Below are 20,670 nucleotides of genomic sequence, written 5' to 3'. Positions count from 1 at the left end.
CCCTCACCCCGAGCTCACTTTTTTTTGGAGTAGATGGACTGTTTGCTTTCACAGCTCGCTGACAAGCCCGTGCGAATTTTCTTTTTATTCAAACTTTTTAGAATCCGCCAGTCTGATTCCTGTTCGACGCCCCAATTTTTATCTCCTCTCAAAAACCTCACTCTCTTTTTCCCACAAACTCCAAGACAACTTGCTATTTCATCCCAGACCAACTCCCACTTTCCAGTATCAGATTCAATATCTTGAAGAACTTGCCAACTGGTCAGTAGCTGCATCGTTCTTGGGTTGATTGTCTTTCACTCCCATCCGTCTCCCTCTCTCACACAGAAAACACCATCCCCATCTCACTACTCGTACCAAAACACCACCTTCATGTTGCACCTGTTACATCTTTCCGTACATCTTGGGGGCATCCTTGTGGCATCACTTAATCAAAGCCGACCTTTAATTTCAATCTGCCAGGTACGGTGCACCAGGGAGATAACCGCTGTACAACGCAGCCGGTTGTTTGTGCTGTTTTGCGGGTTCCTTGACGAGGGGTAGCACAACGCAGGTTTTCAGGCTCTCATCAATCATATCTTTTGTTTCTTACTCTCACCCTCTCTCTCTCTCTCTTCTCGACGTCTTTTCATCAGTCAGACAGTCAGTTCTTTTCGTAGTCATATCGACTGAACACCCTCGTTCTTGACGCACACTCTCTTTTCCTCTCCTGCGCAGAGCGACACTTGTTGAAGGTTCTGTCTAACATATCTACCTCTTCCTTCAGTAGTCATTCGTTTGATCAGAAAATCAAATCAACAAGCAATGGTTTCTACCGTCGACAACAGCCAGCCCTTGATGGCAGCCAAGTGTGACGACGAGCACGACCTTCCTGGTCCTGCTACCACCCCAGGCAAGAAGGGTCCCATCATCACGCTTAGACGTGTCCTCGCAGCCCTCATTGTTCTCTTTTGCCTCCTGGGTACGGCGGGTGTGATTGTGCTTGGCGTCAAGATTGCTCAAGGTAGGTTCTTATTCAACTCCACTGCCAAGAACTGACAAAAAGAAATATCAATATGTTAACCTTGTGGTTCTGAAATCTTTAAGCAGGCGAGAAAAAATACGACAATCTGTATGAGGAGTTCACCAACCTGTCTGAGAAGTACGACATCCTCTCGCGCGCTGATCATGCTCAAGGCCACGTCCTTGCTGCCCGTGACATCTTCCATGAGGATCCTGCTCACACCCATGGCGGTAAGTCCTTTGGTCTCTCCAGGTTGGTAGTCTTCCAATGCCCAGGTAGCTAACATTGAATCAGGCGCGATCGCAGTTGCCTCTGACAACATCGTCTCGTAAGTACCTTCTAATATCTCTTGGGATTATCCTATAGCACAAGCACGCCGTCATACTAACGCATATTTCCTCTCAGCGACATGGCCACCGTGGGAACCACAATCATGGTCACTGTCACTCAAACCGAAGCTGCTCTTGTGGGCGCTACCTCGGCCGATACGACTATCTATGATGAAACCACTACTGTTGTCGTCACTGTCCCAACCCTGACAGTCACCGACACCACTACCACTGCTACCGTCACTACAACTGTTTACGCTTCCTCTCAGTCTCTCGTTTCGTACACCAATCCCTTCGGGACCTCAGCCGTCGCCCCCATTTCGGCGTCAGTCTCTGACGTCGGCAACTGTGTTCCTGTCACAGTTACCGTCTACTACCCCTCAGCCCCCTGGTCCATCGGACTAGAGACTTCTGCCCTTACCAGCACCACTGAAATCAGCTCCGTGGTACCTACGGTCGCCATGACAGAGACCCCGAGCACTGTTATTCCCACCATTGTTACTCCCAGCGAGACGACCTCTGAGCTGGCCACCACTCCCACAACCACGGAGCCTACCGCGACTCCAGTCCAAGAAACCAGTGGCGTCTTGCCAATCTCTGGCAGCCTTGCATCCATGTCCAATGCCTGCAGCACCAAGACGGAGACCACCACCACCACAGCCTCCGCAGACCGCGGCCTCGAGACCAGCTCTGCACTTCCGCTCTCGACCGTATCAGGCACCACCACTTGGACCTCTTATTCGACCATTGTCGTCACAGTCTCCAAACCGGCGGCCACCGGTCCCCAAGAGATACCCCTCCCGCCGGCCCTGGCCACCAGCAGCAGCATCGGCAGCATCGGCAGCGTCACCTCGCTCATTCTAGAGACGAGCTCCGTGGGTGTCCCAATGTTCCGCAACATCACCACCACCACCGTCAAGGGCACCGCCCGCAGCTTCTACAACTCGCCGCACCCAGCCCAGTCAACCTACGTGACTAGCGGCGGCGTCAAGCAGGCTGGTGCTGGTCTCGGTGGCAATGGCAACGCCGGATCCGGCGCCATTCATTACTGCGTTTTCATGCTAATCAGCTTCCTCTTGATCGTTGTCTGAGGATCCTGGTGACTTGACTCTTGTTGTTCCCTCCCTTACTCGGCTCCTAGGATCTTGCAAGGCTTCCTTAAGCATTGCCGAGATTTCGGTACTGAGGAAAGTATTGAGGGTTTGGCAACTTGCAAATGTTTCTTTTTCACTTCATCAAGACAACCTTATTGAAAACATTTTTTTTTCTTTTCATTTCTTTGGCGTTGGGTCTTTTTTTTTCATTTTCGGAAGAAAAACAGAGGAGGAAGCAAGCTGGGTTTTTTTTTTCAAGGCCACGGCGTTCGTGATACCATGACTGGGGGAAAAGCCAACAATCCTGATTTATTTGGCGATACATCCCACTGGTGGCGTTTCATACGTACAAGCTGCATTGTCTCACTTCTGATCCAATCAATTCTCAAAAATGTAATATTAGTACTTCACACCTTCTCAACTTGTCACGACCTGCCTGCTTTCTAGTTGGCACAGTCAGGCAAAGAGTTGGAAGAAGTGTTCACTGGGTTTCGGGAATTCACATACAATAACTCAACGGCATGGAGGGAAAACGAAGCATTGACCCATAATACAAAACGAGAGAAACCTCGCTTTTACCCATAAAGTAGTATGCCGCATCGCATTATCTTGCTGTGATCATCACAGAACCATCCAACTGTACGAATCTAGGGTGTCGACTCGTAGCCAAATGCACTCAGTGCTATTTGACACCTGATATATGTCCTGGCACTATGCAAGTCACGAAGGAGAACATATATCCATGCGTGAGCACATGTCCCTGCATTCAAATCCACTCTCATGTGCTGAAAACCCAGGCGGCGAGGAGGATGTTGAACCATCATAGCTTAACGACCAGTCTCTCGGGGAAAAAAAAGGAGACAAATGCCGATCGCTTATAAAATGAAGAGGCTGAGGGTAATATTCAACATCAGTGGTGCACCAAATTCCCCCTACGTCGTTAAGGTGAAGGCATATGAGTAAAAAAGAAGAAAAAAACAAGAGAGAAAAAAGGGCAGAAAAACTAGTATAGCCTTGGATCTCACACTTGAACTTGCCGCCGCCATCGCCCAAAACAAAGTCACGCTGGTCCTTCCACAAGCCCGCCGTAACCTTCTACCTTGCCCTTTGCTTCCAGCTATCTCTGATCCCTTTGGATGCGTCGATCAGCTCCTTCTCGGATACGCCGTCCCGGATGCTTTCCATGACGTTGCCCATGACCTTGATGAAGTTGCCATTCTCCTTGTCATCGCGGAACCGGTGCAGCCGCCACCGCTTTTGCTCGTCCTGTCCGCACTCGACGACCCGACCGTGCAGCGGCTCGTTGAGCTTTTTCAGCGCCTCCCACTCTTCTGGGGTCAGGTAAAGGTCGCCAAAATGCGTCTCTGGATTGCCCTTACCAGTCCAGGCGAGCAGTTGGGCCACCGGTATACTGTCATAGTCCTCGTACGGTTCCGCGTCAGGCCCGTCGATCTCTGGGTCCGGCTCCACCCGGGGAAAGGTAAGCGCCAGCTTGAAGTCGATGGTGTTCTCCTCTGGCGGTTTCCACTTCACTATGTGATCGTCCGTCCCGAAAACGTAACTACTGTTCCGGCACGTAAAGATGAGACCGTCGTTGCCGTGTCGTAGTTTTGGCAGCACTTGACGGAACATCATCTCAAGGCCGTAGCTGACCTGCATGTCCTTCAGCTCGACCCGAAACGCTTGGAATTGCTGTTCATCAGGGTATTCGCGAAACAGCTCCTTGTACGGCTTGAAGACTCGTTCCTTAAAGTAGCCGAGCCTCTTGTCCAGCGTGCGCTCGACTAGACTCATGCCGTCAATGACAAGACAATCAAACACCAAGAAAACAGGCTCCTTGCGTCCACCGCCAACATCGTCAAGAACAAGCTCGCCATCCACAATCGTGTCCTTGTGGAACTTTGCCTTGTCCTCCTCGGGCGGCGGGAGTGGGAAATGGAGTCGGGTCTCGTTGATGTGGAAATATTCGTTCTTGCGGTTGATTAGATACTGGCACTCGCCGCCGTGGTCGTCTTCTGTTAACCACAGCAGGTAGCGCACACCATCTGATTTCTCGCAGACATAATAGCTGTCCGATGTTAGCAGTCAGGGTTGGCAAGAGCGTCTAGTGAGCGAGAAAGAAAGAAAGCTCTCCAGTAGCTGATTCATGTACTTACTCTTCCCTCCTCAACTCTTCGATATGTCGACGTAGGAAGCTCACTGGCTGCGCGCCAGGAAACCCGGATTTTGGAAAGTTCAACAGGGTCTGAAGGTTTTTGCGAAGCTCCCATATTGAGCGACTGTCGTTTCTCACATGCGCATGTTCTCCATAGTAGCGAGTTGGCTTCTCGACGTTCTGGCCAGGGTTATTAATATCGCTGATCCGGTACAGCCCGGGCGGGTTCTGAGGTTGCTGTTCCATGGCGCCGTCCCTCGCAATGAGACAGGGCCCAGGCCCTGTTGGGCGAGCTCAGTGCCTACTGTAGATAGTTGCGCTTGCTGGTAGCGGCACGGGAGGATCTGACACAGCCACAGGACGTGGGATATATTGTAATTCGAGGGAATCGCTTGGATTATAGGTTGGATGCGCGACGGTAACTGCGTCCCTCCTCTCTAAGTATATACGATCGTATTGATGCTCTTCTAGGAGTCCAGGGAAGCCCTAGGTGATAGGTGACATGGAGGATTGGAGAATTTCAATGCTCGACTTGAAAAGCGTTTGTGAATGTTACGGTAGGTTATGCGATGCTAGAGTTCTTTCATTTTCACCGGAACGCGATCGCGACCGCGACCCCCAGGGATGAACCAGCCGGTTGCGCCTGCATTATCTTATCGTACCTAACCAAGAACTAAAGTACAATTACCCTCTTGACACTGACCGGCATGCATTGGTCCCACTTGGCCCACAGTATATTCTGCCATCAAAATCCAACACCACTACTGCAAGACCGTGGGGGCAAAGGGCTGGTGGGGAATTGTAAATCTTAATCGAATGACTGGTAGGGTAATCAGACTGGCCTTCGCATCACAGCCTGGCAACCTGGATATTGCGCGCAAGATCTTATTTATTTATTTTACACCTTTAAAAATGAAGAAAAAAACAATCCTATCAACGTGGCAACCTCGTGACACAGAAATGGCCAGCCATTACAGATTTTCTCAAACCATGGAAAAATTGATGGGTGCCGGATGTGAAGCTTCACTAAACTAATGTTCAACCATCAGGAAGAGTAAGCAATTAGAACTGTGAAGATGGAATGCGAAGCCTGGCAGGGCGGACATGAACAAAGCGATATTAAAAATTATGGAAGTATCGCAATCTTGATCCCGCCCAGTAGAAACTACAAATCTTCTCATGCCAAACACCCCACCCACGCTCTGAAGTAGCGAATCTTTTTTTTTCTTTTTTTTTTTTCTTCTCAAGACTCATCGATCTTGTTGATCTCCACCTTGGCCTCTTCCCAAGTCTCCTTGTTCTTCTTTGCCCATTCAATCTGTGACTTGGCGTATGCCAGCTGTGGTGGTACGGGAAGCAAAGTTAGCAAATCCAAGTCGGAATACAACGTTCTTCATCCAGGGTTGCTACAAGCCATTGAACTTACCATATAACGTTTCAAGTCATCCTCCTTCTCCCGCTGGAATCTCTTCATATCCCTAAGTACACTCGCACTTGCTTCCACGACATCCTTCGCTACGGCAACCTGTGCCTGCTCCAATTGACTGATGGATTCGCGTGTTTTGCCAATCGTATCGCGCCTCGTGCGTTCCGGGTCATGGTCGACAACCCCTTGCACGGCATGCCTGATCGGGCCAAAGATCTTGTTGGTGATAGAGTTGCCACTCGCCGCCTTCTTATGGCCGGGGCTGCTGCCACCACCACTACCTCGCTCTGGCGCCCCGATCTTAGCAGATGGTGCCGAGGCAAGATCGCCATGGGTAGGTGGAAAGTCCGAATCAATCGAGGCGGTATCCTCCTGGCTACCGTCGCGCCTATGCTGCTGATAAGCAGGTTGTGAGGTTGACGAGTCGCGAGCGCTAGCCGATCTCCTTGGAGGTTGGATCGTCTGGCTGCCGCTAAGATACTGGTCGATTCGACGAGCTTCCGCCTCGCTGCGCTCAAGTTGGTCGAGCAGAGCCCTCTTTTTGTTGAGCTCCTCGTTCGTCATCTCCTGCTGTACGCGCTTCAAGACCCTGTACCTGAGAACACTCCTAACCACGCCTGCAAACTGAGCATTTTCCCGCATGGGCTCGGCGAAACTAGCGCCTAGTGAGCTAGAGAGCTCCTCTGTTGCAATATAGGATGAGTCAAACGCTTGTCCAACCCGTTCGATAGCTGGCCCAAGTGACGGCGCCTGTTCCGACAACGCAAACGCATTGTACCTAGCACCTAGTTCCGAAAGATCTGCTGCCAGTGATGACAAGTGATTGAGGGTTCTCCTATTGACCTTTTCCATAGGCCCGGCAAGAAGCTGCTCCAGTTCCTTTATTGAAGCCTCAAAGGAGTTGAAATAAGGGTCAAGTTCTTGTTCGCTCAAGTTGCTTGTGTCGGACGGGAGACGAGGCTGCCCGGCGGATGCATTTGCGATATGATCAGACTGTACGCCGTTGGAGCCAATCCTAAGCTTGGCCGAGCTTGATGGAACGGGAAGGTAACTATGGGCAGGGGTGGGATTCGCAGTATCCAGCGGCGGTGCTCTCAATACAGACTTGGGAATGGATGCCACTGGATGCGAGTGAAGGACCTCGCTCTATCGCAAGAGGTTGTCAGCTTACTGCACAAATCGCACTCATTGCAGGTTAAAGGATACTTATATGAATAGCTGCTTACCCAGCTGGCGTTCGGATCTAGGAACCTCCACCATACTCCGTCCTTTCTGATATCCTCCATTCGTCGGCATCGATTGAGAAAGACAGCCAACATGCGCTTCCTCAGATCAATAATCTGCTGATCTTGCTTGGCGTTGGTGGGGTTGGCCGCGTAGTCGGCCATGGTGTGCTTTTCTGGAATCGGTGGGATGATGAGGGTCGGGTGTAGGCGTGTAAGGGCATCTCGCAAGGAAGCAAACTCGGAGTACCGTCTCCGTACCTCAAGGTCCTGGCAATATAAGGTCAGTTCATAATTGTCAGTAGCGAGCGTGGGAGAAGTCCTTCACATACTCCAGTCCTTATTGTGTAGACGATATATCTGCCACCGCTCTCTAAGCTCTTGCCGGCATCGGTGATAAGGATCGGGAGCTCAGGATGTTCGTAAAGAATCTGCTCGATACGGCTGTCGTAGCCACCCGGCTTTCGCCTGGGCACAAGTTCGCCATGTCCCGCCGCAGATTCGCGATCGCTTTCGGTATCATCGCTTGCTGGTACACCGTACGCGCGTGGAGGTGGAGCCTCATCTCCGGTGGATGATGGTGTCTGCGGCTGGTCGTACCGAGGATCTAACAAATCCCAGTCGCTGTCAGCGTCTTCATTGTCCAGCGGAATTTCATCCATCAGTCGGCAATCGTATGGTTCCGATGTGCCCCTCGAGAAACAGAAGCGCACGACAGCCACCTAGTGATTTGCGACGTAACATAAAAACTCACAGTCGCGCGTAGGAGAAACCGGGTTCACGGAAGAAGAGGTGAAAGAATCGCGCCTGTCAAAGTTGTTCCCATAAGGGTTGTTGTCCTCGTCGTTCCACATGTTGCAAGCTGAAAGTTTCTGCAGACGCAGAAGTTTGTTTCTCAGGAGTCAAACAGGCAATTAAGCAAAAGGGTCTCGGTGAGGTTGTTGTGGTTCCAGTCTCCTGTCGGCCCTGCAGGTGGCAGCTAGTGTAATCCCCATGTGGGGGCGGGGGGTTGTCTGGAAAGCTCGAGTATGACGAAATGACTTGAGCTTGCTTTGCTGCTGAGGAGACGACTCGGTTGTGGCTCTGCAATTTGCTGTAACTGTTTGTAGTATACAGCTTTGAAGAGAAGTGGCAGCCTTGGTCGGCTGGCGATGATACTGAGGAGGGAGCGGAGTAGGTGAGGTTGGTTGATCAACTTTGGGCTTGGTCAGTCCGGGTCAAAGATGGAGCCGCACGGAGCTTGGAAGCTAACACTCACTGGTTGGGCGCTTGCTGCCAAGAGATGACGACGTCCGAAGCAGAGCACACCGAGCACGGCCCATTAATTAGTCTGATTCCGAGGTCTCCACAGGATGCAATTGTCACAGCTTTTTTTTCTCACTACCTTACCCCGGCTTGCCCGGCAAAAGCCCAGCCCAGCCACTTAGTCGCAGGTTCCCCTAACCCTCTGTCGTGAGTTTCAATCGATTTACACCGTTGGCAAACGTCCCGATTCTCTTTCTTTCGTTTTCGGATGCGCCTGAAATTCCCCCTGTTAATGGCTATGTTATCGTCAGAAACAAATAAATGAGGGGGTGGCCAAAGTGCTCAAAATACCAACTTACTTTACTTTTGTTGATCTCTGTCCCGCAAATTTTGTGGGAAACTACGAGAACAAAAACAAGTCGTTGCATCACTGACTGACCAACATATGTCAGACTGCCGGGACTGACAGGAGAGCAAGGCTTGATTGCTGCATCAAGAGACGATTCGGAACAGTTCACGCAAGATGCAAATGTTCAGCAACTGGGAGCCCAATAACCTGTCATTGATCACCCACAATTGCATGTTCCGACCTAATTTACTTATCCTGCATCAGGTCACTGGGTTGTATGGTATCTCTTGTTGACCGACCTCCACTTCAAACCTCACTTCCCTGTCAAACTTGCTTGACAGTATAAAACAAGGGAAATATTAACCTGCGCCCATACCATACTCTGCCACTCACTTCAGCTGGCTTAACAAAGTCAAAATCGTCGTCGCTACCGGCGTCGAAGCCAACCGTATATGTTCGCTTGATGCCATCTCTCTTTGACTGTGAACACGAGCAGGGATTTGAAGCATTGAGACTGCCTGCAATGCCCTTGCTCCCAGGGCGCAACAAGTTGTTGCCCCGGCAGGACTCGCAACCACCTCCAAATACCACAGCATGCTCGGGTTGGGATTGCCTGCAACAGTCCCAGCAATTCGGTGTCATTTTCAGCATCGTCCTGAGCGTTCTCACATTCGTCTTTCTCTACTGGTTCTTGTTCTGGCGGCGCCGAAAACCACTAACAAAGAAACATGAGGATGATGACCCAGGGATTGTTGAGGTCGAGCTCAGGTCTCTCGGCTCCTCTCAAACTACAGCAGTAATACGGTTTGCCCCAGGAGATCCAGGAGACGTAAGGAAGGACAACCGACGTGGGACAGTGTTTAGGCTTCACAAAGAGCTACCTCAATCTGATGGCGAGTCCCCGATATATCCAGGTCGTAATGACAGGCATTATGTTCTGGAATGTTCATCAGTCCCTGATTTGTCACATCCTCAACCACCGGGAGTGAAAGGCTGCGAGAGGGCGCAGTTAAGTACCAAGCAAGGCCCTAGCATTTCGACTCCAGCAAGACAAAATCTAGCCTCAAATCAAGCGATTGAGCACACAAATGCTAAACATGGTCCATCTGCTTTCTGCGACCAACGTCATACAATCTCCCACCAACAAAGAATGCTATATATGAACCAGTTGGGAACAAAATGGTATAACCAACAGTCACGCATACCTCATAGACTACACACAATGCCAACAGCAATGCCAGGTGTGCAGCTCGGTCAAGTGCCGATGGTACACTGCTACCCATATATCCAGCCATACATGGCTCCCGCATACACACACATGCCTGCATCTACGCCAGCAGCACCCATGGTGCCGTCTCAGCCGTTGCAGGCCACACATTTCTCTCAGACGCCGCATGAACCCGAGGTAGTACCAATAGTACAACCTTTTCAACCTCCCTTCCCAGCCACAACAACAGCTCAAGCTAAGCCGTCAAGGGCACACGTACCGAGGACAACAGCACCTAGAACCCACCATACTGCTCCTGTGAGTTGGTCAAAGGAAAATGCCCTATTGAATTGGTATATCTTCTTCATTTTACCATCTTACTGATTTATATATGTCTTAGACAGCCCAAACTCCTGTTTACCGAGACGCCCCGTGGTGGCGAAAGTGGGTTTGGCGATATCCAACGACTGTCGGTCGAGCTTCTACAATAGACTCGGATTCGCACAGATCAAGAAGTCGGTCTACGCGGAGTTCATCTAGTCGATCATCGAATCACACTGAAAGCCCTGATCAAGATCGTTCCGCAAGTCAAAGATCCCCTGTTAGTGGCAAGGATGTGCGGCCAACGTCACGGGAAAGGGGCGGATCACCAATCGACCAGAGACAAGAAGAGCGTTCGACCAAGCTTTCGCAAAAATCATCCAAGGAACAACCTCAGCCTGAATTATCTCCGGATTTCGACCTCTCTGACCTGGGCTCTCTGCCTTCACATACGACTCTGGACTCATATCTGACACATGACTCTCATATAAATGAGTTTTCACGGGACAAGATACTTGCACACTTTGAGAGAGCGAAGTCGGTCGAGTCAAAGTCACCCAGAATAGAACCATTGGGGTCTGCGGAGGTGATTCCTAGTTCATCTAAGAGTACTGTCAAGGATATAGCCAAGGACTCGGTTATTGAAGGATGTCGGCGTGAACCTTCGGACAAACAGCCTATTGACAAGATTCTCATTACAATCTCGCCTCCTACCTCTTTGACAAGGTCGGCAAAAACAGCAGTTGGCATCAGTGAATCTGGCGATAGCTCAGAGCTAAATTCGACTGGCGGAAGATCTGCCAGGCTTTATCCTGTCTCTGCCAGCAAGCGAGTACTTCCTGGTGGCAAGATATGTGATAGAAAGGACACCTCGGGGGTCGGAGTTGAGAGAGAGACGAAAGAACAGTTCTTACGACCAAAAGAGATACCACTTTGCCAGGACGTTAGCGTTGGTACAGACGAACGCCCTGTCTTGTATCGAGTAGACAATGACGGAGATGAAACTGCATCTCTTGGCACGTCAACTCAGGCCAGGGCATCATCCAGCAGTACAACCAAGAGTGCGGCTTATAACGACGAGGCCTCTATCGATACTCCCCGCAGAAGAATAGCTAACCGGGACCGCGAAGTTCGGAACCTAGAGATGCTTGACAGGGAAAGGTGAGTTATCTACGCACAATTCCTATGAAAAAGAAAGCATTGAAATCTAAGCCTACTGCGTCTGGTGGTCATCAAGGCGTGCCAGACTATGTGGGGCTAGTAATTCGAATAGCAGCTAACACTTAGTTTCGGGACCGTAGTCACGAAATCTACCCAGAGGACTTTCAAGAGGGTTCAGATTCTGCCTCCTTCCGACCGAGGCCCCCGAGACCATTCACGACAGAGGCGATGTCATTTGATGCGGATCGATCCAGCGCAGGAGGCGCCAAAGACGAACCGGCCTCCAAAAACAGAAGTTCTTCTAAACAAGGACGGGGTGAAGCCGATAGCATGGAAGTGCAGAGCTCACCTGAGGTTGTTGGATTTTACAAAGATATGCTACTGCAACCACCAAGTCGTAAACCTGGACGCAAGAAGCTTAGTGGCGATAGCTCTGAGTTTTTTCGATTTCGTGGATCTGACGATAATGTTGAGAACAAGTAAGAGACGAGAGGAATAGCAGTAATGAGCCACATCTTTTCACATTATCATCTGCAGTTGCCACCGAGCAGTCCTTGGTTAAAAGTCTACCGATCTTAGCCTGTAATAAGAATGAAGCGTGCATTTGCACTTGGAGAAGCTCGCGTAGGTATGCAATTAAGCTTGCTTGTGGCACTTGAACTTGAGCATTGGTGGACCCCAGCCGGATACTAACCGGGGGTGTGTATGACTTACATAATAAGGAGACCCACGTTAAGCTCCATGCTCAGACAGGGATCGCGCCCAGAGCTGCAGTCGCCGATTCGTTGCGACTCCTCGTTCTAAAAATTATCTCGACATATTTAAGCATCGCGCAGCGTCATAATATAATCATTCCCTCAATTTCAATCTTCACAATTGTCGTTTCCAGACGATTAATGCCGTTTGAGATGCTCCGTATTCTTTCTTGACGGACTGCTGGTTCTTGTTTGAACTTGGCAGGCAGCAGAGCACGTCGTCCGGCGGGTTCCGACGTGACAGACAAGTGAAGATACAGCGCGTCGGCCACTATTGCTACTTCCTCGATTGATCACTTTGAAAATCTATCCCGACGGCCAACGAGCCAGTTCAAATACGCGATGGCATCTTCTACTCGAAACGGCAACGTCAATGGCAGCGTAGCAGCCGGCCATCCTACCAGCAAGAGGTTCTCCGATGTTCCGCCCTCCATCGACGTTCCTGTCCAGGACGAGGACGAAGCCGTCGAGATCAACCTAGAAGATCTCGTCGACGACCCAACAGATCTTTGCGACCTTTTCGAGAATGAAAATGCAGCGCGCACCTATTGGATGGCAGTTGCGCTTGCTTACGCAAAGCTGCACAAGATCGACTGCGCTATCGAGGTTTTAACCCGCGGTGCCAGCGCAATGCAAAACCACAACCCCAGGGAGAAGCTTGGCATTGTCAGTTGTTTATGCTGGATGTACCTATGGAAGAGCAGGGAAGCCCCTCGGGTTGCGCCTGAGGGCGCTCTGGCCTCCGAGGTCAAGACCAAGGAGCACTACCTGCAGCTCGCCAACACCACATTCAACGAAGCATCGCGCATCAATCCGGCATTCCCTCCGCTCTTCCTCGCGAAAGGTGTGCTCTACCTTCTCAGGGCATCGCTTCAGACATCTGTAAAATCCGGGCAAACAGGATCTGTGGATGCAGCCAAAGCTGGACTGTTGGGTTCGGCCCTGAAGTCATTCGAGGATGCGCTGCGCGTTTCTCAAGGCAAGAACATGCTGGCGCTGATGGGCAAGTCAAGAGCACAATTTTCGCTTGGAAAGTATGCTGAAGCCCTTGCGGGATATCAGGGTGTGCTCCACAGGATGCCAGAAATGGTCGATCCTGACCCTCGACTGGGCATCGGCTGTTGCTTCTGGCAGCTGGGCCATAAGGACGATGCTAAGGCAGCATGGGAGCGCTGCCTCGAGATTAACCCGGAATCCAAGATTGCCAACATACTCGTTGGTCTATATTATCTCGACCAAAGCGGCCAAGTCCCTACCAACAGCCCAGAGTTTATCAGGCTCTACAAAAAGGCCATGACAGAGTACACACAAAAGTCGTTTAAGCTCAGCAAGGACCTTCCTCTCACATGCGCAACCTTTGCTGGCTACTTTTTGTCAAGAAAATCGTTCGCCAACGTTGACTCCTTGGCACACAAAGCCATCCAATACACCGACGTGAATGCAATTGCCAGCGATGGTTGGTACTTGTTGGCACGCAAAGAACATTACCAGGGCGACACTGAAAAGGCGAGCGACTACTATCGGCGATCTGACGATGCCAGAGGTGGCCCAGATCGCGGCTATTTGCCCGCGAAGTTCGGAGTAGCTCAGCTGTCTGTTGTCAAGGAGGATTACGGTGAGGCCAAGTTGAGGCTCGAAAAGATGATCCAGCAGTCGCGCAATTACGAGGCTATGATTCTGCTTGGAACTCTTTATGCAGAGGAGGTCTTTGCTACTCAGTACGCGAATGTCAAGGAGGACAAGTCGGCCGAGATCAAGAAGGCCATAAGCCTGCTGGAGGGAGTGAGGACAGCTTGGAAGGACACCAAGAAGAACCTTACTCCTGATGCGGCTGTACTCCTGAACCTGGCACGTCTATACGAGACTGAGCATCCGGACAAGGCTTTGCAGTGTCTGCAACAGGTAGAACAGTTGGAAATCGAGCAGATACCCGACTCGGATCGTCCTCAAGGCATCGAAGACGAGTCGCAGCTGAAGGCCGCTGTCCGCAAGCTTCTGCCGCCGCAGTTGTTGAACAACATTGGCTGCTTCCACGCCCAGAACGAAAGGCATGAGGCTGCCAGTGACATGTTCGAAGCCGCGCTCGGGGCTTGCATGCGAATCCAGGAAGGGGATGACCAGATGGACACAGACGCGCTGGTCACAACTATCAGCTTCAATCTTGGTCGGAGCTACGAGTCTCGTGGCCTATGGGACCAGGCCATCGAAGTCTACGAGGGCTTACTCAAGCGTCATGATGACTATACGGACGCAAAGATTAGACTTGCATACATCAAGCTGAGGAGAAACCCTCAGAAGGAGGGTCCAGATGCCGTAGCCAAGTTGTATCAGGAGAATCCTGCAGATTTGGAAGTGCGCGCTCTGTACGGATGGTACTTGGGCAAAGTTCACTCGAGGAAACGGCCTGCAAACATTGCCGAGGACCCGGAACTGCGGCACTACAAGCATACCCTGCAGCACTATGACAAGCACGACTGCTACGCGCTAGTGGGCATGGGGAACCTTTATCTCATGTCCGCGAGGGAGATGCGGCGGGAGACAGACCAGGACAAGTCTAGGCGCAGCGCTACTTACAGTAGAGCAGTTGAGTTTTTCGAGAAAGCTCTGCAACTGGACCCCCGGAATGCTTATGCCGCTCAAGGCATTGCTATCGCTCTGGTTGAGGACAGGAAAGACCACAAGAGCGCTTTGCAGATATTCTTGAGTGTCCGTGATACTATCAAGGATGCTCAGGTTCTTGTCAATCTTGGCCACATCTTTGCTGAGCTTAAGCAGTTCACAAAGGCAATCGAGAATTACGAGGCAGCTTTGGCAAAAGAGGGTAAAGCCAACGACCCGAGCATTCTTGCCTGCTTGGGCAGGACGTGGCTAAACAAGGGACGTGCCGAGAGGGACCTTGAAGCCTACATGAAGGCGCTCGACTGCGCAAAGAAGGTACGGAAGAGACCTGCCGAATCTTTCAAGGATGACTTGAGGGCAATAGCTGTTTTAGAACATGAACTAACTTTAGTAAATTTGACAGGCTCTGAATGTGGCTCCCGAGCAGGTCCACTTCAAGTTCAACGTGGCTTTCGTACAGATCCAGCTCGCTACCACTATCTATGGTCTCAGCGAGACTCAACGATCACTTGAGCAATTGCAGGACGCCGCGACTGGACTGGAATCTGCTATCACGGCTCTGGATGAGCTTGCCGCACATCCCCAGACTCCTTATCCAAAGCAAGACGTCGAGCAGCGTGCCAACATGGCCAGGAACACGCAGAGGAAGCAACTCGAGAGGGCCATTGCTAGCCAGAAAGAGTACGAGGAGAAGAACAAAGAAAAGCTGGCCGCGGCGCTGGAACTGAGACAGGCAGAGCTGAGGAGACGTGAGGAGGAGAAGCAAAAAGCGCTCGAGGCAGAGCGTGAACGTCAAGAGAAGATCCGCAAGGAGCGTGAAGCCATAGCGGCGCGCGACCGCGAACTTGCCGAAGCGAGGTACAGAGAGCAGTTGGCCAAGGAAGAGGCCGAGATGACGACCGACGGAGAGACGGGCGAGAAGGTCAAGCGCAAACGCAAGGCGGCAGGAGGAGGCGGCGGCGGCAAGTCTGGAGAGTCACGCGGCGCCAAGGGAGGACGATCATCGCGTAAGAAGAAGCCCACCACCGAAGACGAACAGTCAGACGTGGACGATTCCGAAGCAGAACAACGCCAGCCCAAGAAAAAGCGACGCCTTACCCAAAACAAGAAGGAACATAGCACCAAGTACAAGTCAGCAGAGATTGTTGTCGACAGTGATGAGGATGAAGACGAGTACGATGCCCTCGACCGGGCCGAGCGCAAACTCGATAACAGTCGTCTGTCTACACCAGACTCAGATCTTGGCGAGGCGGCTGGCGGCAGACAGAGTGACGACGAGAACCGCATGGATGTGGACAAGAGTGGCGGCGCAAGCGGGGATGCCGATGATGACGACGGCGCTGCTACTTCACGTCCCAAACGGTCGCGAAGAGGCGGCCGGGTGCTCGACGAAAGCGAAGATGAGGACGAAGACGGCACCCCGGGTGAAAATGGCACCGCGGCTGCAGACACTAAGATGGGAGACGATGACGAATGATCTTGGGAGCGTGGGACCGGGATGGATGTGAGCTTTCTGGCATTGCAGTAATATAAAAACCGGCATGGCCCTAAAATAGCAGCACATCGAGCTTCGCATCACTTGCGGCGGTCAAGTTATTTTCGTCTCTCTTGTTGACCGTGTTCGCGCCTCTTCAGCATTCATTCCTCTCTCGATACCATTTTGGCTTCTCCGATTTGCGGCTCCACCTCCTGCCCTCTTGGGACAGCCAGGGTTTGTTGATAGCTCAGTCTAAACGGGGTCCAATCAGGGCCGTGACCCCCGCGTTCATGTTTCTTTCCAAGAAGTTGTCGTCCCGCCGCGGGGAGGCTGTGACAATTGTGGACGCTAGTGTAGGAGCTGATGTTTGGTATATGCGGTTTTGCTGCAGGGGTGTACAATGTACACTTGAGCGACTTTATCTGACTGCTTGGCACAACGGCATACCATCAAGATGGATGCGGTTCTGGAGGGAGAGGAGGTCAAAATTGGGTACCGAGATGTACCCGGTAAATAGACCGAGGTACCTCGATAATTTATCCACCTGGTTATGAAAAGAGTAGGATACTCGTAAGATACTTCCCGATTATGACCCAGACCTAGTTTTGAAACCCTGAAGTAGGGTGAGTTAGCTTTTTTGTGTGCGTGTCAGCCCGTACAAACAGACACGACGTTTCCCGGTCTCGATTGAATTTGTTTTTGTTTCACAGGTTTTTTTTTTTTTTTCAAAGAGCATTTCCAAAGGCCATCTGATATTCTTGCCGTCCCGATACCCGTTCCCGAGCCGGCGAGCCGGGGACTCAAGATTGACAGCTCCTGACAGCTCCTGACAGCCTGCACCCTCCGTCTCGGGTGTATCGGAACCATGCCGACTGCCGACCGCGACGCCCGGGACGCAACACGGAACAGGGTTCAAATCAAAGCAAGAAAAAAAGGTACCGCATGAAGTTGGATTTTACACCAAGGTATACAAGGTTGCACTGTACCTCTTCGGCGCGCCAAACTTCTTTGTCTGTTCAGGGATGATGGCGCTTGGAAAGCTCCGCAGCCAAGGAAGCGAATAACCCGGAAATGTACTCCTTCTTAGCTGCTCACTATTTCTGAACCCCCGTCTCCAGTGCAGGTGAATGATGAGCAAAAAAAAAAAAAAAAAAAAAAGGGTTTTTTTTTTTTTTTTTTTTTTTTTTAGCGGGTGCCTTGCGCGGCGTGCACCTGCAGGTTCGAGTTTGTTGGACCTCAGAGGCGCGGTAAAATATCTTGACCCGCCCAGGGTCGGTCCAGATGGAGCTTTTGGCTGGCAAGTTCTGGGACGAAGAAAGGGCCCCACGCACAATGGCCGGCGCATGGGGCGACATGCAGAAACTATGACGACACTAGGTAATTTTCTGTACGTACCTAGATCATGCATTGGGGCTCCACGTTAATTGGGCTGAACACTTTTGTTTGCGCAGAGCTTTTTTTTATTTTTTATTTTTCCGCAGTTGTCACTTTTTGTCAGTTGAAGTATGGGCTGGTTTCAACTAAGGCACCAAAGTACTTGTAGGCAGTAAGCAGGAAAAAGCCCCCATGCCTCAGCGTGGGAGTTCGGATCAATACAGTGGATGCTGGGCACATTGCCTTCCCATTTCGACCGGTTATCAAAATTGCTGGGATGCTGTTGGTCGAAAAAAAAAGAGACATGCTAGACTAGAGCTGCTTTAATATTGGTAGCTAAACCAGGGTGGCAACGGACATGTTGGACTTTTTACCGACTGAATCCGATGCTCACATGTCCTCCACTGTTACTTGTACTGTACTTTGTACGAGAAAACCCATGTACTTTACCGGACCACTGATACCCGCAGATGGAGTGTACTATGTAGGCTTTGTGGGTAGCCTCCTCTTGTTAGCTTAGCTTTTTCCTTCCTGAGATGAAAGGAGGTAGATCGGATGAGGCAAAGGACGCTCCCATGTACAAAGTAGACGCCACGTACCAACAATGGTACTTGTGTACCAAGTTTCTGGGCGAACAGACTCTTCCTTGGCCTCTTCTGACAGGCTAAGCTGAGTAGAAGGGGGTTCAGGAATTGAAAAAAAAAAATAGGGCACATACGAGGGGGTGCCGGGGAAGAGGTTCGTCGAACGAAAATAAAAGCTTTTAATAAATATCATGTCAGAAGCTCTTCTTCAAGTTCCGATCTTTCTTCCCTTCCTATTCTTCAAGAGCTTCTCCGAGTCTTTTATTTGCAGAACCTCTTGTCAACATTTGCACCTGTTTGGTTTCCCCCCCTCATTTTGCGATTTTTCCATTAGCGCACTAAGCTCTTGGAAGCTCTGCTAAAATTGCGGAAGCTCTTCCAGCTCTTTAGTACTTGTCCACTGGAGAAAAGATAGAAGCTCTGGAAGCTCTGCAAACCTCTACGAACCTCTGCAACTCGCTGTTTTTTTTTGTTGAAGTTGTCACCATGACGTCTCGGCCTATCTTTGTTGCCACGCATCCTCGGGCTTGTTCGACAGCGTTCGAAAGAGTATGTCAAAAATTTAATTTTTTAATTTTTTTTATTATTATGATTCTATACAAACAACCCGCCAATCTACACTGTCCAAAAACCAACCGTTGTCGAGTTTCCTTGCAAAGCGTCAAGACATAATCCCCAAACTGGGAAGCTATTGCGGACTGTCCAGGGTGTGGGTGCCATGGCCCCCTGGTCATGAGTGCTCAGGAACAATACCCACAGTCATCCGAATCCCTAACCCCCCCCCCAATTCAGCCCAGTGGCATACCACACTTGCCCACGGTCCCAGAAGTTACGCACTGAGTCTGGGTCAGCGCTAACCCTCAAAACCTAGGTCTTCATGACCAGGCGTGACATTCTCGAATGTGCACATGAGCCTTTTGGAGACGCATTCTATTACGGTCCAGAGAGGCTGTCAGAGAGATACGAGAAGGATGAGGCTGCCAGGTTGAAGAGCGGGTTCGCCAACGTAACCTACGGAGATGTGTTGGATAAAATGAAGGCTTCGGTCCCTGAGGGCAAACGACTGTTCATTAAGGACATCACTCACTACCTCTGCCCTCCTGACGGCAAGCCGGCAAGGATTGCCCCTTCGCTGGCTGCCGCTGCTGAGCCTCTGCAGAACGGCAAGGCCGCCAACGGCGTCAATGGCGCGGCCACCAATGGCAACCACGTAAATGGAACAGCCACTAATGGCAACCATCTGAATGGAACGACCACCAATGGCAACCATGTCAACGGTACACCTACCAATGGCAACCATGTTAACGGCGCTGCCACCAATGGCCATGCCGATGCCATCAGCGAGCCCGGAAACCCCAGCGTGATGCCACTAGCCATACTGCGCGAGTTCCACTTCACCTTCCTGATAAGGCACCCGCGCAGGTCCATCCCATCCTACTACCGCTGCACCATTCCGCCGCTGGACGAGAAGACGGGTTTCAAGAACTTCATGCCCAGCGAGGCCGGCTACATTGAGGTCCGCAACATGTTTGATTATCTTCTCAGCCAGGGCGTCATCGGACCGCACAAGGCCGGGGAGCCGGCCCCGGCCAACAGCAGCGGTGTCAGCATAACCGTCCTGGATGCTGACGACCTGCTCGACAAGCCGGCAGCGGTCATCGAAGCCTTCTGCAAGGAGGTCGGCATCGATTACAGTCCTGAAATGCTGAAGTGGGAGGACGCGGAGAATCAGCAGTATGCTCTCGATGCATTTGCCAAATGGAATGGCTTCCACGACGATGTTATCGGAAGCACGTACCTGAAGCCTCGTACACACGGCTGCGTAAGTCAACATAGATTCTTTTGCTCTTTGTTACCTAGCGCTGCGCTGTGAATCATGCTGACAGATGTTTTGAAACCAACAGAAGACGGTGACCAGGGAATCCGAAGACGAAGAATGGCGTCAGAAGTATGGAGAAGAAGGCCAAAGGATCATCAGGGACTGTGTCGACGCAAATATCCCACACTATGAGTACTTGAAATCTTTCGCTATCAAGTTTTAACGGTGCTGAGCTGGAACAAATAGAATATAGTTGAGGTGGCTTTAATCAGTATATCATATGATTTTATGCCTGTGGCTGTCTAGGCTAGCCGATTTTCATGAAACGAATAAAATATCCCTGTTGTACACGCTGATATGTACAGTAGTATACACGTAGTTTTTCAGACTCGGCCTGTGCGGTTCCTCGAAAGCTCGCGGCTTTTCGCTAATGCTGCATTCACGTCTGTCGAGGATCCAGTTCCTGTTGTAGTGACGCACTGCCGGGCGAGCAATCAGCTCCTTTGGCATTTTGCGCTTTCAGACTTTG

The 20,670-nt window shown here is 51.0% G+C and overlaps 6 protein-coding genes across 6 annotated transcripts; 4 read left to right on the top strand and 2 right to left on the bottom strand.

Annotated features, from left to right (window-relative positions):
• Window positions 1-804: 804 nt before the first annotated feature.
• PpBr36_06055 (uncharacterized protein) lies at window positions 805-2,423 on the top strand (the record flags this gene model as incomplete). The annotated part of the gene is made up of 4 exons (XM_029893202.1): window positions 805-1,003; window positions 1,090-1,233; window positions 1,298-1,331; window positions 1,409-2,423. 4 exons carry the CDS (start codon window positions 805-807, stop codon window positions 2,421-2,423), a joined length of 1,392 nt encoding a protein of 463 aa, XP_029745898.1.
• Window positions 2,424-3,521: 1,098 nt separating this feature from the next.
• Window positions 3,522-4,827, bottom strand: PpBr36_06054 (uncharacterized protein; the record flags this gene model as incomplete). Its single annotated transcript, XM_029893201.1, has 2 exons — window positions 3,522-4,494; window positions 4,583-4,827. The coding sequence occupies 2 exons, from the start codon at window positions 4,825-4,827 to the stop codon at window positions 3,522-3,524; spliced, it is 1,218 nt and encodes a 405-aa protein (XP_029745616.1).
• Window positions 4,828-5,824: 997 nt separating this feature from the next.
• Window positions 5,825-8,084, bottom strand: PpBr36_06053 (uncharacterized protein; the record flags this gene model as incomplete). The annotated part of the gene is made up of 5 exons (XM_029893200.1): window positions 5,825-5,920; window positions 6,008-7,153; window positions 7,234-7,500; window positions 7,563-7,952; window positions 8,004-8,084. The coding sequence occupies 5 exons, from the start codon at window positions 8,082-8,084 to the stop codon at window positions 5,825-5,827; spliced, it is 1,980 nt and encodes a 659-aa protein (XP_029745607.1).
• Window positions 8,085-9,347: 1,263 nt separating this feature from the next.
• Window positions 9,348-11,996, top strand: PpBr36_06052 (uncharacterized protein; the record flags this gene model as incomplete). Its single annotated transcript, XM_029893199.1, has 3 exons — window positions 9,348-10,349; window positions 10,432-11,513; window positions 11,654-11,996. 3 exons carry the CDS (start codon window positions 9,348-9,350, stop codon window positions 11,994-11,996), a joined length of 2,427 nt encoding a protein of 808 aa, XP_029745608.1.
• A 614-nt stretch (window positions 11,997-12,610) lies between these two features.
• PpBr36_06051 (uncharacterized protein) lies at window positions 12,611-16,364 on the top strand (the record flags this gene model as incomplete). Its single annotated transcript, XM_029893198.1, has 2 exons — window positions 12,611-15,202; window positions 15,291-16,364. 2 exons carry the CDS (start codon window positions 12,611-12,613, stop codon window positions 16,362-16,364), a joined length of 3,666 nt encoding a protein of 1,221 aa, XP_029745609.1.
• Window positions 16,365-18,808: 2,444 nt separating this feature from the next.
• PpBr36_06050 (uncharacterized protein) lies at window positions 18,809-20,364 on the top strand (the record flags this gene model as incomplete). The annotated part of the gene is made up of 3 exons (XM_029893197.1): window positions 18,809-18,871; window positions 19,194-20,144; window positions 20,227-20,364. 3 exons carry the CDS (start codon window positions 18,809-18,811, stop codon window positions 20,362-20,364), a joined length of 1,152 nt encoding a protein of 383 aa, XP_029746375.1.
• Window positions 20,365-20,670: the final 306 nt, after the last annotated feature.

Source organism: Pyricularia pennisetigena (genome assembly GCF_004337985.1).
Source record: "Pyricularia pennisetigena strain Br36 chromosome 4 map unlocalized Pyricularia_pennisetigena_Br36_Scf_6, whole genome shotgun sequence".
NCBI classification, from domain to species: Eukaryota; Fungi; Ascomycota; class Sordariomycetes; order Magnaporthales; family Pyriculariaceae; genus Pyricularia; species Pyricularia pennisetigena.
This window is presented reverse-complemented; position numbering and strand designations above follow the sequence as displayed.